The following is a 16,852-nucleotide window of genomic DNA, read 5'->3' on the forward strand; positions in this document are numbered from 1 at the left end:
AAAACGTTTCTGCTAAATACATCTGCTAAATACATGGGGGATCACATCCTACAGGTTTTCCTAAATGTATTCATGTGTGGAACCCCCCCTCTAGTTCAAATGATATGTTTGAATTAAAGTTTTTCATGTTTAAACCGACTGATTACCTTTTAACTCAAATACATTTTCCCATTAACAGAGGCTAAACAAAACAAACTTGTTCCTAGGTACAGGTTGTAAAGTCTATACAATCCTGTGAGACGTCAAATTTTGACGCAAGCAGTCGCCACTGGAGGAGAAGAGAGCCCACTCCGTGTGAGTGACAGCCCGGCATCACGGCCGCCCACTCTCAGACAGGCTGTGGTGACTCTTAATTGTGTAACGTTCATTGACGAGTCAGCACAATGCTGCTGAGACCGAAGAGGCGCACTTAGCCAAGCAGATGCAATGAAATGCTCCCAGCGAGGAGGACACAGATGGACAGCCTAGTTCAGCCGCTCGTCGCCCAGTACCTCGCTATGGGATGTCAATCAAAAGAAATCAACCAAAACGAAAGTATAACGCCGGATGAAAAGGGAAAGGATGATGCGTAAGTCACATACTATTTATTTTTAAGAAAGGGGACGCGAAAATGTTTGTGATCATTCAGGTTTAACCCGTCATTTCAGTTTGTAAGTAACTCTTTAATAGTGCTGAATAAACAGGTGGGTCCTGATTTGCGCGTAAAAGTGAACCAATTCCAAAATGCTGTGCGCACAGGTTCATATAGGTTCACATGTTCTTTAACACGAATCGTCGTTACTTTCAGACAGCATGTGTTTCCATAAAATGTGCCTTCTTGTTTACTGGTCACTCAGCAGTTCAAACTGGATGTCCGCAATCAACCAACCGGTATTTCCCTCAAATTAAAGGAAGGAAATGAGAACAATGACTAGAAAAATCCCGGGCTTGGGGATGGGTGGGGGTGGTCTTAAGTTCAAACAATTGCTGCATTTTTTAAAATGACAATATCACTAATCGTCTAATGCAAATGTATGTGGTTTAATGTGATTATGGTTTAAACACATGTATCCTAATAGCGCAACGCACACTTGTATTACTTTTGTTTCCTCCTCCTCCTCCTCCTCACCCATTTTGTGTTTGTGTTTCTTAAGGAGAGGGACTCCAGGATGTGGCCCCAAGTCAAGAGTTTCTCCTCCAGTCCGTCCTCACAGGTTCCACAAACCTAGCGGGGCCCAGACCACCCCGGGTAAATCTATGATGTCCCTGGGACACCTAACAAAAGGGGCGAGCTGGGAGGAAATCATCCAGGCCTGTCTGCAGTGTTTTGGTGAGTCTAACATGAGCTGCAGTTAGCAGCCTACTGTTTTTGTGCAAGTGGAATACTGAAGTGAAATGTAAAGTTTTGGGTCTATTTTGATTGCGTAACACTGAAGTCCTAGAGTTCTTTGGATCATGTTTGAATTTGACTCAGGTTGTTTTTCAGCAGTCTTGTCTCTGTTTATGAAAGACAATACGATAAGAGGTCTACATCTTAGTTTGTGTGAACACGCAATGTTGTGGTTTCCCAGAAGTCTGTGTTTTACCAGTTATGCTGAAAATTTCAAACAAGTCTGGGCAGGCCTCTAAACACTACTGGGAAGCTCTGCATTAGAAAGTGAAAGGGTGTTCTTAATAGAGCCAAACTCTTTTTTGTTCAGTAGCAATTTATGATTTTGTTGTTGTAATTGTCAGTTTTTTTTGCTGTGTGCTAAATATTTAGATGGTTTGGTAAATGAGTAAAGAGAACAGCAGTGATTGAGTGGGCCATAGTTGGATCAATCAGGCAAATATTGGCTTCATCAAGTTGTCTGGAGTGCTCTCAGATTTATGGTGATTGTGTCTCTGAAGAGACGAGCTTTCAAATTGTTGTTGCCTGGTTACACAAATTGAGAAAAGCAATGGAGAGGTGGTACAATAGGCTGCACATAAAATGACATCCAATAACTGCATTTATCATTGGAGGATTGGAACCACAACTAAGTGACAGCCTGCTTCGTTTTTTCAGATTCATAGAGGAACCAGATGATCCAAAGTTAGAGATTAATGTTGTGTTATACTGGGGGTTTCCTTGAACAGTCCTAATAAAAAAGGGAGCACAGTCCTGCTCCATTTTGGATACATCACAGGCGAACCCCTAAGGTCTGCTGGTCCCGAACCTTTTCAAATATTAGAGTGTACGTAAGAGCTATTTGAAGGATTAACTGATGGCAGCATCAAGCCTCACTGAGCCAAAAGGTCAGTTCCCCTAACAGTGGTCCTCAGATGCTGACCAGCCTTTGAAATGAGGAGAGCTATAAGGTGTGGATCAATGTCTGTTGACATCATCACTGTGTCCAGTCCACACTTGGCTACACTGAACACTTTCAACATGCCTGGCAGCATCTACCCAAATAATATGTAGCTATTCCATTTTTTTTTAGCTTTGCTTATTCCTTATTTATTATTCATTAAATGTGTCAGACATCATCATTTCCTACTATTCTTTTTTTAAAATTTCAACAAAAAGTGTCTATCAGCCTCTAAACCTCTAAATCGGTGGTTCCAGTTTTTGTTTGTTATATATCTCAACAACTGTGAGCACAACAACCCAAAATGTTAATAATTGTTTCATTGAATTTTAAAATTGAAAGTCGTATTTAAATTTAAATAAGGGTGAAAATTATTTGTTTCTATCATTTTTTTATCCAGTTGAAATGTCTTTATTTTTCTTCCACAACTAAATTAAACTAAACCAAACCATAAATGTTGCTTTGAGTTGACTCTTTCAACCATGTATCTGATGTTACTTTTAGCTGCTGTCATTGATTAAATGAATAGGCCTATATTAAAATCATTTATGTGTCACCACAAGCTAACTATTTTAACCTTTCATTCTCTACGTTCAACTTAATATTTCTGCTGCCATCCATAATTTAAGGCAATTTCAATCTTTTATCTATTACTTTAAGCTTACCATTTTAAGAAAATATGTTGTTTTTTGTAATGTTTACCACTTCTCTAGGACTAACTAACTATTTTAACCTTTTAAAAGTAAATAATTGCTTATCTGTTTCACCTTTCTTTTCAATTTAAGCTAACTGTACTTATTTGTCCATATCTTTTAGCTAACTACTCTTTAAACACTGTCCATTACATACAGCAATGTATTTCAACTTAGTATCCATCACTTTAAGCTAACTATTTAAACATTATAAGCTCCTATATTTCAACCATTTAGAGATTACTTTAAGCTAACTATATTAACTTATTGTCCATATCTTTCAGCTAACTAGCTAACACCCTATTCATTACTTAAAGCAACGTATTTTAACTTTGTATTCATCAAGCTAAGCTGGCTATCTATTTATATCATTAGGCTACTTTTAGCTAACTGTTTTCAGCTAACTCTTCAACACCATAGTCATTACTTTACTTTTACTTTTTATAGTTATCTTTTGTATCCACAGCTTTAAGCTTTTTGTTAGACTCTTCTCTTAACTGCCAACTAGTTTAAACATATACATATATAATAAAATGAGTTTAAAAAATGCTTACAAGCTACTTCACAATCTTACCGTGTATCATTTCAATATAAATTCAAACATAGTCTTTTAATTTACAGTGCATGTGAAGTTTGTCCAGCATACAGAGAGATAACCATCCTCCTGTATCTGACATAGATTCCTCTAACACAAAGAGACCATCCAGTGTGGTAGACTCTGTCAAAACAAGGAAAAGCGACATGCAGGGTTGGAGGGGCTGATGATCGTCTTAGATAACCTCAAAAGTGGGGCCAGGCGCTGTGTGCTTTCAGCGCTGTGTATCACCATACAGTATCACACATTTCCATTGTAGCGGGTGGCAGATTTCCTAACTCTCCAGTCAGGAACAGACAGTCCAGAGGGGATTTCCTCTCGCAATTAACCCTGCACGAGGAGGGTTAGTGGTTTGAAGGTTGTGAAAAAAGGATGGAGCAATTGTTCACCTGATGGGTAGTCATGGCATCCTGTTGTGGATTTGTCTTAGGTCTGACCTGATTGTTTGTAGATTATAAAATATGAATATACATTTTTTGTTTTAATTCAATAGGTTTATGTTTACCAATTAGCTGAGTTGACCACAAATGTAAGGAAGAAGTGTTACTTTATGTACTGAACACATGTATGTGTATGTTGTAACTATATGATAAAGTTGTTGCTTTACTAGCCTTACCATTTAGAGAACTCAGCCTTGTTTCACTTGTCTATTTAACTCTCTTATTGACTCGACTGGTGAGGTCATTAACATTCACTGGGTTTTAGCTGCAGGTGGCTGCGTGTTACAAACAGAAACACACCCCATGCAGGAAGGCTGGATTAGTCAGCTGCAGCTGGTGCAGCGAGTTGCTTACAGATAACAAAGATTGGAAAAGATGTTGCCATGGCATCTGATGTATTTCCAAGGCGATATGGTTCAGACTGGGTCCATGGACGCCTGATGTCCTTGACGGTGTCAAGATACTGCTAAAGCTTAAAGGGACATTTTCCAGCCTAAGAAATCACAGATGTTTTCAGTGAAATGTGTTCATCTCCACAGCATGTGGGTGGAAGATGTCCCATAATAATGAAATAATGTTCTCAACCACTGATGCAGTGCGTTTAGCAGTGATTTGAAGTTTAAACGAAAGATAAGTGGTGTGCTGCTCCACTTTAGTGGGCAGGGATAAGTGTTGTCTGTAATCATAGGTCATACCTGGTGTTGTGATGAGTTGAGTTATATTTTGTACACATGTGGTCTAATTTTTAGGTAACGTAGCTTCAGTAAGCAAAGGTGGTAATGTGACAAAGAGAGGAAGTAAGATACATACGCAAGGAAAAAAGGAAGTGAAAAAGGTAGTGAGAGAAACAAGTTGTTGAGGTTCACACAGTCGGAGGAAAGGGAACTCTTCAACAAAAAAACTAGTGCGTGAATACTTGATCATTTGTTGCTGTGAAGTCATATCCTTAGTACACCCCCACCCCCTCAATTTAGTGCAGAAATTCTATTGAATAAAATCAGTTTTGTTTCCAAATATATAAATATATATATTATTTAAATATATAATAAAAAATCTATGAAGCTTTTCCGTTTTTAGAAATTAATTATCCCATGAACGGATACTGAAATGATAAAGTGTAGAAACTCACAATGAATATATAAGACAGATTATCCGTCTGTATCAAAGATCTTAGTTCTTGTCCTTAAAATAATTTAAAAAGAAGTGGATCTGGATGTTTCACATATCTTCATTGTAAATTGTTAAAAGACATTGTAGTGTGTTTTGTGACTGCCACTGAAAACTCTCTCTTGAGATTGAAGATGAATCCGCTTCTAAAAGTAATCCGAGACAAGATCGTAAACTACTCATTTAAATAATGTGTGCCTTACACTGTCCAGTTGTTTGAGGAATAAAAACAGCTGATCATAAACTTAAAAAAATATATATATATATTTTTTTAAATTAAAGTATATATTTGTGAGTCAATAATAAAGATGGACATATTTTATTAACAACCATTGGGATTGGCACTGAGCTTGGGGAGGGAGTACTGAAAGTATTGAGAGATGGATTTACACACTTTTGTTTTTTTTCATTGGGATTGTTTGCTTTTGTTTAAGATGCAGTACAGAATGCTACCAGATTTAGAGTCTGTCCAGATTGAGCTTACATTAAGTTCAAAGTGTTTTAGTCCCTTAACAAGGGAAAAATTGTGTCACTAATGCAAATCTTATTTTGAGGGTATGAGGTGTTGTCTTTTAATTTTTCTTTCCACTGTGACGCATTGCTGTTCAACAAAAATGTGTGCATGTGGTCTTGCAGACTCAGATGGTTGTGTGTGTGGGAGAAGCCACCTGTTGAACATCAGCCTGACCATGCACCGTCTCCTCATCTCCTCCAGTGATCTGCTGGACAAGCTCATCGCTCTATATCCTTCAACTGTCTGATATTAAGTTTTGAACCGCTATCACAACACAGCAGGGCTATTCAGACTGTACGTTTGCCAATACTGAGCGGCACCAAATGTAACATCAGATTGCTGCCTCTGCTTCGTGCCACTCTACTGTGGTTGTCAACAGCAACAGGCGATCAAGCCTGTACTTGGCTTACAATGCAGCCTGAAGCTGTCAGTGTAAAATGTGATAGGCAAGTGGCAGTTAGTCTTTACTGTCGCTGTAAGCTACTGTAGACTTACATTTCTATCTTTGTAAATGCATTCAGTATTAGGGAGCATATGTTCCCTCTCTTCAAAACTTTTGATTCTATCTCTGTCTTTTTTCCCCACTTCGCACCTAGAAAAGCATGTTGTTGTTGTTGTTTTTTGTTTTTTTTAGTGTCTCGTGACTTGAGTGGAGTGCTTGTAATCTAGGCTTCCATTCAGGAAACAGCAGCAGCGTCACACAGCCTCTCAGAGGAGCCCATTGGCCTGACGAGGCTTCAGGTGTTAATTACCTCTGCCTCTTTTCACACACAAGTCCCCTTGAACTATATATAAACACAGACTCCGTATTGCTTAAAGAGCACACCGCTCATACTAACCCACGTCAGAGAGCAACAATGCAGAATGCCCCTCTGCTATTTTTAACTCCTTCTTACTGATCCCAAGACCCAGAAGGATACATCAAATAAATTCAGTGTTTGGATAAGGATCGAGGAGAAGAGGCACAGGGGCCATTAACAGCCTTCTTCACAGTCTGGCCTTGGGATTGCGTGGGCAGTTCTTTTGCTCCCATGACGCAATTAGCCTTTTTATGTGCATCCCTTCAAGCTGATTCCTATCGAGAGACCAACCGAGAGCTGTGGTGTCAGTCTGTTTATAGAAGCTGCTTTGAAGGGCTTTTTTATGCACTTTATATACTTTTAAAGGGTTGTGTTCCTGTGGTCAATATGTGAAAAAAGGAGGGCAGAGTGACCACAGTAATACATAAGTAGAGGATATGGATTGAAACTTTTTTTGGAGTCCTGCCTCTAATTCTAATCACTGCACGCGAATCAACAGTTGCTCTGCAGTAAATGAGTCTTTGATTGTGTTTTTTACTTTTTTTTTGATTTTGTTATTCACTTTCTCCTGTATGCCAGAATGATTCATTGAAGCTCATCAGAGTTTTGCTTCCTCCCACATTACCAAATGCCACTTCTGTTTGCCTTTTTTGCGTAGTTGTTGTAGATTTTATCAATGCGTTGTTTTTGCAAGGGGCGGGGCTCTGCAACCACATGTTCATTGTTTACTCGGAGCATACCTGTCCTTCACACTGTTATAAAGATCAGCAGATTTTTCTGATAAGCTTTTTTTTTTTCACTAAAAACTGCTAACCCTCAAGACACTTAAAACACAAGCTGATATTCACAATTAGCTAACATCTGCTCCTTAACCAAAGTCCTTACATTTAAAATAGCTCTGGAAAATGAGCAGCCAGCAGAGTGCCAGAGGATTTGCTACCTCATCAGGTGAGTCTAACACACATTTAAGAGTCTAACTTCAATCTGATTTTCCATATCTGTAACGTGGGATCATCTCTGAACTGCAGGCATTGGATCCAGGAGTACTGGATGATGTTCAGGTTGCAGCACAGTTTGTCGGACAGCCTGGAACAGTTCCGCGAGCTGATCAGAGAGCATGGACAGGAGCATCTTTGCACTCTCTTAGAGACCAAATGGATGTAAGTGTCAATCTCTGACCAGCTGGCAACTGAGAAAAGAAGCCTACACGACTCTTGGTTGTTTGTTTCGTCAAGAAACTATACTGTAATCAGTCAGAAAAAGACTCTTGAATGATAAACGACATAGCTTTGACGTTATTAATGTAGCTTCAAAGTTCATTTTAAAACACTATTTTTCACACTGATTACATTATTACGTGTTTTATTTTGCTATATGTCAACACTTGAAATATCAAAATCTGGGGCTGCAGATTAGTATTCTATACATTGTAATGTGATCTGCACATTGTTTTACATGAATTAGTTCTTAGTTTGGTTAATAATATGTCAGAAAATGTCAGTCACAATCTCTGAAAGTCCATCCAAACACCTTCAAAAGTCTTCATTTGTCTGACCCACAAACTCAAAGTTATTAAAAGACAGTTTAATATCAGTGTGTAGACTATAAAGACTGAAAATATAATCTGTATTTGGTATATAATCTGGCAGTGGACTAATCATTTCCATCCTGCCACAATCTAGGCTTTAAATCGGTGCATTTTTTAGCTGCAATGATAAATGCAAATGTGCTTGTAATTCAGCACATTGATTTTATTGTAAGTGATTGAAGCCAGACAAAAAAGTTTGAGCCTTTGCTGATTGTAATTGTGGTTCTGTTGTGTTTCATGGCTTGCTCTAGAAATGAACGGGACTGGTCGTGGAAGGCCAGCCAGAAGATCAAAGCAAACTGCAGTAAAAAGAGGAAGGTCTCTCTTCTTTTTGATCACCTGGAGCCCAGTGAGCTAGCTGAGCACCTCACCTTTCTGGAGTTCAAGTCCTTCTGCAGGATAACAGTAAATATCCAAACAGAAATTGAGTTTGTCTTTTGCACATGGATGATTTGTTTATTCGGCATATGTCTTTGTGTAATTTAAATATATAAATTGTATATATATTATTATATATTATTGCAGCATTTTATGCTCATCTTTCTGTCATTTCTGCCAGTTTATGGACTTTCAGAACTACATTCTCAACTGCTGTATGAAGGACATCCCCGCAATGGAGCGTTCCATCACCCTGTGTAATGGTATTTCCCAGTGGGTTCAGCTGATGGTGCTGAGCAGGCCGACCGCTCAGCTGAGAGCTGAGGTTTTCACCAAGTTCATCCACGTGGCTCAGGTAGTGGTTTTATCTCACTACCACTCTTATTCTCTCTGTTCCTGGTTTTAGAACCCAAAGAAAAATGAACTATATTTGTCACATTTCCTCTTTGCTTGAATTGACGTGCTGTTTTTCATACACCTTATCTAACCAATGACTGTCTATTGTCAGACTCTAAACCGCGATGTGTATTGCATAATTGGCAGTTGCATAATGCATATTCACAGAGGGCTGTTAATGATTCTCAAGAGCTCTGCTGCAGGCTTTTAGCAGATCCAAAGATTTTACTAATAGAAAAATATTAACTAAATGCAAGCTAATGGAGTCATCAAGAGGAACACACTCAGAGAGACGAAAGCCGAAGAGGGAAGGAGAGAAACAACTCTTGAGAGTAGTCGCTTATCAGATCACTTGAATGTTGATGTGAAGGTGCATGAAGCCCGCTGAGAGGTGATGCGCTATAGTCTCAGGGAGCCAGTAGGCGACTTGTACTCTGGAGGACCTCGTGCACTGTAACACTAATGCACCAGTCTGCTGCTGCTCACTGCTGTCAACCTCAAAACCCACAGGCGTGGAAATGAATTTCACACCATAATGCTCCAGTGACAGCAAGAATTAGAGCTGAAAAGAGAGGGAAAAGCACTTCCAAAAAAAAAAGTGTGATATCAGAGCTCAGTAAGAAAAAGCAACAATATGAGTGGTTTATGTAACTGCGATATCGTGTATTATATAACCAGAGATACCTGGAACAAGTTTAATAGTGCGTGTTCATATGCAAGTGCATAGATGGATTGATATTTTTTTTTTGTAAATCCACCAGAATCTACATCTTATGCACAATTACAACACACTAATGGCTGTAGTGGGAGGGCTTTGTCACAGCTCCATCTCCAGACTGAAAGACACCACGTCGCATGTATCCTGTGAGGTCACCAAGGTAAACAATAACTATCCCCCGTAAGATCCAACCTATGAAAGAGCCAAAACATCCTGAAGTTAATCATTACACAAATCCTCTCCCCAGGCATTGAACGAGATGACCGACCTGTTGTCTTCCTGCAGAAACTATGACAACTACAGACAAGCTTACAACAAGCGTACAGGTTTTAAAATCCCTATCCTCGGTGTCCACCTCAAAGACCTGATATCAGTCAATGAGGCCATGTCGGATTATGTGGAGGACAACAAGATTAATGTCCAAAAACTCCAGGCACTCTACAGCCACATTAATGACCTGATCCAGCTCCAGCAGATCCCTCCCAAGCTGGATGCTAACAAAGACCTGGTCCATCTTTTGACGGTATAGTGCACACATGCATTAGGAGTCTTTTTACATTTTGTATGCAGCTCCATGTGATTGTATTAAAGACGAGCAGATGCAAATGAGTGTGTTACAGCATGTGGATTGTCCGCGCTTGTGTGGGTGTGATGAGAGTCTATGATCTATGAGTGTGTGGGTGACGAACTGAGTGTGAATGAGAGCGAGTTCAGATTGCTGTATTGTTGTGCTCTCTGTGTGCGGGGCTTTAATCAAATATGAACGGCAGAATGCCCGTGAAGAGATAATAGTTACCCTGTGACCATATTTTGCTCATGAAAACATGTTTCAAGGAGAAATATCTAGATTTAAAGAGATTTTTTTTTCTCCCTCTCTATTTGCCTTTCCCATGTGTGCTCACATGTGTTTTCTTCTTTCCAACAGCTGTCCTTGGACCTTTACTACACTGAGGATGACATCTACGAGCTGTCTTATGCCAGAGAACCAAAGAACTGTAAAGCACCCGTGAGTTATAGAGGCAGAGACTTTCTAGTGTTTACTAGCTTGTTTTAGCTTTATTTACGAATGTTTTAATTTCTATTGAAAATGTAAAAGGTTGATACCATTATCAGGTCTGAAGCTAGAGCTCAGCAGCCATTTTATCGTTGCTTCAAGATTGGCTAGCCTGGGGCGCTGGTGGCGCAGTGGTTAGTGCGAGGCTATAATCCTCCAAGAGGGCGGCCCAGGTTCAAATCCAGCCTGTGGCTCCTTTCCCGCATGTCATTACCCACTCTCTCGCCACTGTCCTATCTCTCCATTAAAGGCACAAAAAGCCAAAAAATAAATCTTAAAAAAGAAAAGAAAAAAAAGATTGGATAGCCTGTCAGCTAGCTGGAAATGTTAGATGAAAGAGACAGGCTAGATAAAAAAAAAGAAAAACTGAGCCGAGCTTATGTTCAAAGGAAAACTTGTTTTTGTTGAGTACTAGATAAAAAGATTAATACCTCTCCAGTCTGTATGTTAACTATGAAGCTACAACCAGTTAGCTTAAACTTAAAAATGCTACCTTTATATAAAATATGTGAAACAGAAGCGGAGTTACTTTTAAAGTAGCCTATTATTTTGATATTTAAAAAAAAAAGAAATGTGGGCCCACTCTCAAACCTCTATACTAAATAAGAAGCTACATACAGGTGACAAATGTTATTTTCACATATACACAGAAAAGTTCTAGAAAATGTCCCCCAAATTTCGTGTGACCGCAGCCAATATCTTCACCTTAGTAAAATTGCTGCGGGAAGTTGGGGTGAGTCGGTGTGTGAACGCAGCAGGTAATATTCAGGAAACATCAATATCACACGACCAGTCAGCGACTGGCACGATGGTTTGGATCGTCATGAAGCTGTCATACTCTTTTCTGCTTGCCAATATGTTCTTTACTTTACTCAGTTGTTAAGTGAATACGTCTAACTAAACATAGGATAGACATAAAGGCAAGATCTGTTATTATAGCGTCAGACTCTGTTTCTCCGTCAGCCTGTCCTGACTAGTTCTAGAAATTTTCAGTCGTCAATGTGTAAAAAAAAAGCTACATAACCAGCTTGCTAGGCTCTCTCTGTTGACACAAAATCCCCCTCAAGTAACTTAACCAATAAATGAATGTTACATCTCTTTGCTTCATCTATCTATCAACCTTGTTAAGTGTCCAAACTGTCCTGCTCAAAACTTCACAATGAATGGTGTGTTGTAAGGTTGAAGAGATGCTAGTGGACCCCAATTTTCTCAGTTCTGAATTTTAAGAAAAGCTTAAAAGTAACACATTACCAGACATGATACTGGCATCAATCATCTCGTGTAACACTCTGCAAGAACATTGAATAAGTCGTTTTTACATGTTGAATTAAAAGGTGTATGCAGTGCTTTCTACTACTAAGAAGCAGGTTATGCAAAGATTCTGTGTCATGGAATTGGTCAAATAATATTCTTCATCTGTATCTGCCCTATCAGGCTTGTTTTTAAATGATAAATTATTTTCTATCAGCCAGCCACTCCCTCTAGACCTCCAGTGGTTGTGGACTGGGCATCAGGAGTGGCTCCTAAACCCGACCCCCGAACCATCCGCAAACATGTGCAGAGAATGGTTGATGTAAGTGTTTCCTTACTGAAGCATAGTTGTTTAGTTCTGATCAAATCTTTTTCATTTATATTCTTCTGGACCCACTTCGACAGCCTACTCATGCAGCTATTGTGCTCTGAAAGTGACACAACAATGGTGTATTTCTTCTTTGTCTTTTAGTCTGTGTTCAAGAACTACGATCACGACGAGAACGGCTTCATTTCTCAAGGGGAATTTGAGAAAATTGCTGCTAGCTTTCCTTTTTCCTTCTGTGTCATGGACAAAGAGAAGTAAGTGTTTGACGGGTCACGTACTCGCTCCGAGCTCATAAAGTGCCTTCAGAGGAGAGGAAGATATAGTGGTATATTTGTAGTGATGAGCGCAGCAACAGGAAGCATAAAATAGCAACATAACTAACCACAACACCAACACCTAAACATCCATTTCTCATGTACCACATTTGTTACAACTCACAGAAGAGCATGTGATTTTTTTTACATGAAGAATTAGCATAGAAAAAACTGTTTCTGCTTTTGTATGACAACATGACAAATTGCTGTACTGTAGCTGAGTGGGTGAAGTTATAAATAAATCACGGTATGGCCTGAAATGATGAAATATGTGTCAAAATGTTTATTCCTATACATACTGTATCTCTCACAGCTCTTTGCACTCTTTTAAATGATGCTTTGTGTGTCTGTGTTCTAGAGAGGGCCTCATCAGCAGAGAGGAGATCACTGCCTATTTCATGCGGGCCAGTGTCATCTGCTCTAAACTAGGCCTTGGTTTTGTTCACAACTTCCAGGAAACCACTTACATGAAACCCACCTTCTGTGACAACTGCTCAGGATTTGTAAGTCAGCCCACAAACTCGAGGATAAATTTGTATGATTAAATAAAGACACTTTGTAGTTTCACTTTCATTTGTTAATATTTTGCACTTTTTCTCCGTCACAGTTGTGGGGTGTCATCAGGCAAGGTTACAGATGCAAAGGTACAAATCTCTAACTACATTTAGTCCGTCTTGGTTCAATTGTCAGTCAGTGTTATCCTTAAAAATGGGGAGAGGTACACACAGTGTCTGGGGGAGAGCCGGTAAAGTGAAGCTGCAAGGAAGGTGTAGTGTGGTTTTCCGTGGTGCACATAGCTAGCTGAACCCTGCAACACATGAAAAAAAACCAAAAAAAACAAAACAAAACTCTGCAGCCAGAACCACTGTTTTTCCCCCTCCCCCGTCTCTCAAAAGATCTGAGAGTGTGTTGTTTGACAGTTCGCATGCAAAAGCTCTTTGAATTGCATTTGCAGAACTGATAGTGTCAACAAAAAAAAAGTATGTTGAAGTCAGTTTGTTGGTGGTAAACTGATGTTAGTTCCTGTTCTGATATGATGTGTGTGTTCTTTTGTCTTGCTCAGACTGCGGGATGAACTGTCACAGGCTGTGCAAGGATCAGGTGGCATTCGAGTGCAAGAAGAATGCAAAAATGGCCAACTCCACTGACAGTCCGACACCGAGCTCGACGCCTGTCACCGCAGGCACTTTGGAGGGTGGGTTTGTCTTTGTCTGCAAGTTTAAGCCACAACACATATTTGAATAAGGCATATGGACAGTTATAAGCATGTCACATGGAAGCACATCCCTATGACATTATAAGCCATCTGCTGGCAGAGATTCTTGAAGGCACATCTGCACCCACCAGGCAGAGATATGTCCAATAATCACTGCCTGACACACAGTACAGAAAACAATACAACTCAGAATTTACTGGATTTCACCTTGTTTTGCTGCAGTTTAAAGAAATGTAAATCTATAGCACAGAGTGTAACTGGAGGGTGATTCCCCTCCTGCTGTCATGTTTCACTTACGGTAATACTGAAGTTTCCCACCTGCTGTGAGGAGGCTTTTCTGCTTTAAACACCACAACACTTCTTTAAAACACAGGGGCTATATTAACACAAACTCTCTTCCAACGAATCTTTATGACTATTTGGTCATCTATTTTATTTAGCGCATATCTCATTACATTCTCAATCATTTCAGTTTGTTGAGTGGTTGTTTATGGCTTGAACCTAGGGAAGAAATCTTTTAGGATGGATTGAGATAAATGTCAATTAAGTCAAAAATCATTACAATGCACAATCTGCTTTTGTACTTGTCATTTGAAGCAATAACTATTATTTTCCTTGCTCTCTAGGTTCAGAGGAATGTATTTTCCCCTACCAGTCTGATGACAGCAAAGATTGGAGCCCAGAATCCCCCGTCACCTCCCATTTAGGGCCCCTAAGGGTCCACAGTGGCACCCAGACAGAGGAACCACATCTTTCCGCTGCGGCCTCAGAGGCCACCCGAACCCAACCGTCTCTGCTGGCTCCAGCAGCACCCACCCTCACCTCCTGTCCCAGCCCTGTGCCTCAGAGAAAACACAGACACTGTGCCAAGTGGGAAAACAGAGCGTCTGTGGTGCCTAAGGAGCTGGAGGAGGACAGCAAGCCCACCTATGAGTCTATAGAAACAGTGAGTGTTAGGACAAAGTTTCCTTTTTATCCACATTACAAATGTATAATATTTAAATGCAGCGTGTAATAATAGAACGTCATGCCGATTGTTCTGCGTTACTCCCAGGACAACCAGAGGCTCCAGAAATCCAACGAGACACTACGTAGAAAGCTGAAGGATGCAGAGCGAGAGGTGGAGATGCTTAAGACACTGCTGAAGAGACACGTTCTTCATCCTGTGGAGGAGGACTCCTCCTCATAGACACGTCCATACTCTGGATCCCCTACACGATGGCTGCTGCTGCCCCCCTATGGCAGAATGTATATATCTGGAACCTCTGTTCAACTTATTTGTCAAGAAAAGTATTTTATCAAGATAACCAGAAACAAGACAGTTTCAGTTTCTTTGTAAAGTGGGATTCAGTGCACTTAGCCAGCTTTTACATACTAAGGATACAAAGACAATCAAATAAGGCCAATCAGTATGTCACAGGTAATGAGGTTAAGGACTTTTAAGAGGTGTGAATGCATCACTTTGAAAGTTCAGATTATTTTGAAAGCAGCCATAGTACAGAAAACAACATTAACAAGGCGTTTAAGGCTGTGTAGAATAAACAGAATCATTGCAAGGAGCATACTCGCTGTATTTTGTGAACCATGAAGAGCAGTTGGACGTGATTGAAGGAGTGCAGTGTTTTGGAGTAAAGAATAATGTGTGTGATTAATTCTTGATCATTCTTGAGAGTAGATATTTATGCTAAACATAAAAAAGGACAATCTTCGGCAACTGGTTTATGTTTTTTTATCGTGTATATAACAGATGCATTACTTGTGTTTTATTTATGATAAGTAATGACAAGGGCCCACAGGTTGCAACAGGGGAACAAACGTTGAAGGTCTCAGAACTGGTTTTCAATCTTCATCACTGTCCCTGAATCAATGCACATCATGTTGTCAGCTCTTCTGTTATCTTTTAGTGACTTAAACACTACAAAAATCAGAAGAAGAGTGACTTGAATGAACTTTTTTTGTACAGTAGACTGATACCGTCAGTGAACTATTTATGCTTGTGTTGGCATCATATTGATACTCTTTATTTTAAGGCGTTTATTATTGTGCGTTTCATCGTAGCAGTGTTGTTCCAAGAACAAGAGCCATTTAATATATTAATAATATATGTTATGTAATGTGTGTGTACACATTGTCATTTTAATTAAATCAAGGTTTAACCTCTTTTCACAGTATTGTTCTGTTATTGTCATAATAAACAATGTAAAGTACTTTGCTTGTGTTATTCAGTGTGACCACCAGGGGTCACTAAAGCCTCATGATTTTCTTCAGCTTCTTGCCAATAACCATGGCTTTTTTTTAACTCTTGACCTGCAGCATGAATGTTACAGTCTCCTTGGACATCTTTATGTTGAAATACAGTGTGTTTTTTAGTAAAAGGAAAGCAGTGTTTTTATCATAAAAAATAGATAAATATACTGTGTATATATATACATGATATATACAAGGTTCTCGGCATCATCAAATGTTAATTGTTCCATCTAAAACTCCCATGAAAAAATGTTCTTTGACTGATTTGTAAAAACATCAACCTTCAAAGACAACCTGTGTCACCCTGTTGCCTCCACACTGTGCCAATCTCCCTGCTCCCCTGGGCTCTGCCTCTGGTAATGAGTCCAGCTCCAGAGTTAAAGTTGGCCTGTAGATAATGAGAGGGCAACTGTCTGCAGTTTGATAAGCAACACATTCAAGCCAATCTAATCCCCCAGCCTTCTTAAGGCGATGCTGCAGACTGCAGGTGAGTTTGCACTGCTACGGTCTCATTGCTGTGATCCAGTGTTCACATTTTAACAGTTGTCTTTCATCCTCAGATGAAGAAAGCCATTTGGCCCTAATTATATTGCAGATCTTTTATTTCTCTCAGTGATAATGACTTGTTGCCGGGCTCTGGCTTGGCAGTGAGCAGAGACCCAGTGAAAAGAGTAACAGTCTCTGAGGCATAGCAGCGGCTCCTGAGCCTGGCCTTAGTGACAGCTAATTTACTTTCTATTTGAATGTGACACCAAGCTACACCCCAAGTCCACCAGGCTCCATGCACACTAATGCTGAATAATTTTCAATATCATGGCTGGCTGAGAGAAAGTGATAGAGGGAGA

At 39.7% G+C, this 16,852-nt stretch overlaps 1 protein-coding gene across 2 annotated transcripts; it reads left to right on the forward strand.

Moving 5' to 3' along the window:
• The first annotated feature begins 299 nt into the window (after positions 1-299).
• Positions 300-15,967, forward strand: LOC132992925 (RAS guanyl-releasing protein 1-like). Of its 2 annotated transcripts, XM_061062511.1 has the most exons (17): positions 300-568; positions 1,134-1,309; positions 5,840-5,945; positions 7,403-7,465; positions 7,546-7,677; positions 8,357-8,510; positions 8,665-8,838; positions 9,641-9,757; positions 9,845-10,120; positions 10,523-10,603; positions 12,120-12,224; positions 12,375-12,484; positions 12,903-13,047; positions 13,152-13,188; positions 13,608-13,739; positions 14,387-14,706; positions 14,815-15,967. In XM_061062511.1, exons 1-17 carry the CDS (start codon positions 432-434, stop codon positions 14,947-14,949), a joined length of 2,400 nt encoding a protein of 799 aa, XP_060918494.1. In that variant the 5' UTR covers positions 300-431; the 3' UTR covers positions 14,950-15,967. The 2 variants fall into 2 exon arrangements, with proteins under 2 accessions (XP_060918494.1, XP_060918495.1); XM_061062512.1 differs by lacking the exons at positions 300-568; positions 5,840-5,945; positions 7,403-7,465 and having other exon boundaries at positions 1,170-1,309.
• The last annotated feature ends 885 nt before the right edge of the window (positions 15,968-16,852 follow it).

This window comes from Labrus mixtus, chromosome 18 (genome assembly GCF_963584025.1).
Source record: "Labrus mixtus chromosome 18, fLabMix1.1, whole genome shotgun sequence".
Classification (NCBI taxonomy): domain Eukaryota; kingdom Metazoa; phylum Chordata; class Actinopteri; order Labriformes; family Labridae; genus Labrus; species Labrus mixtus.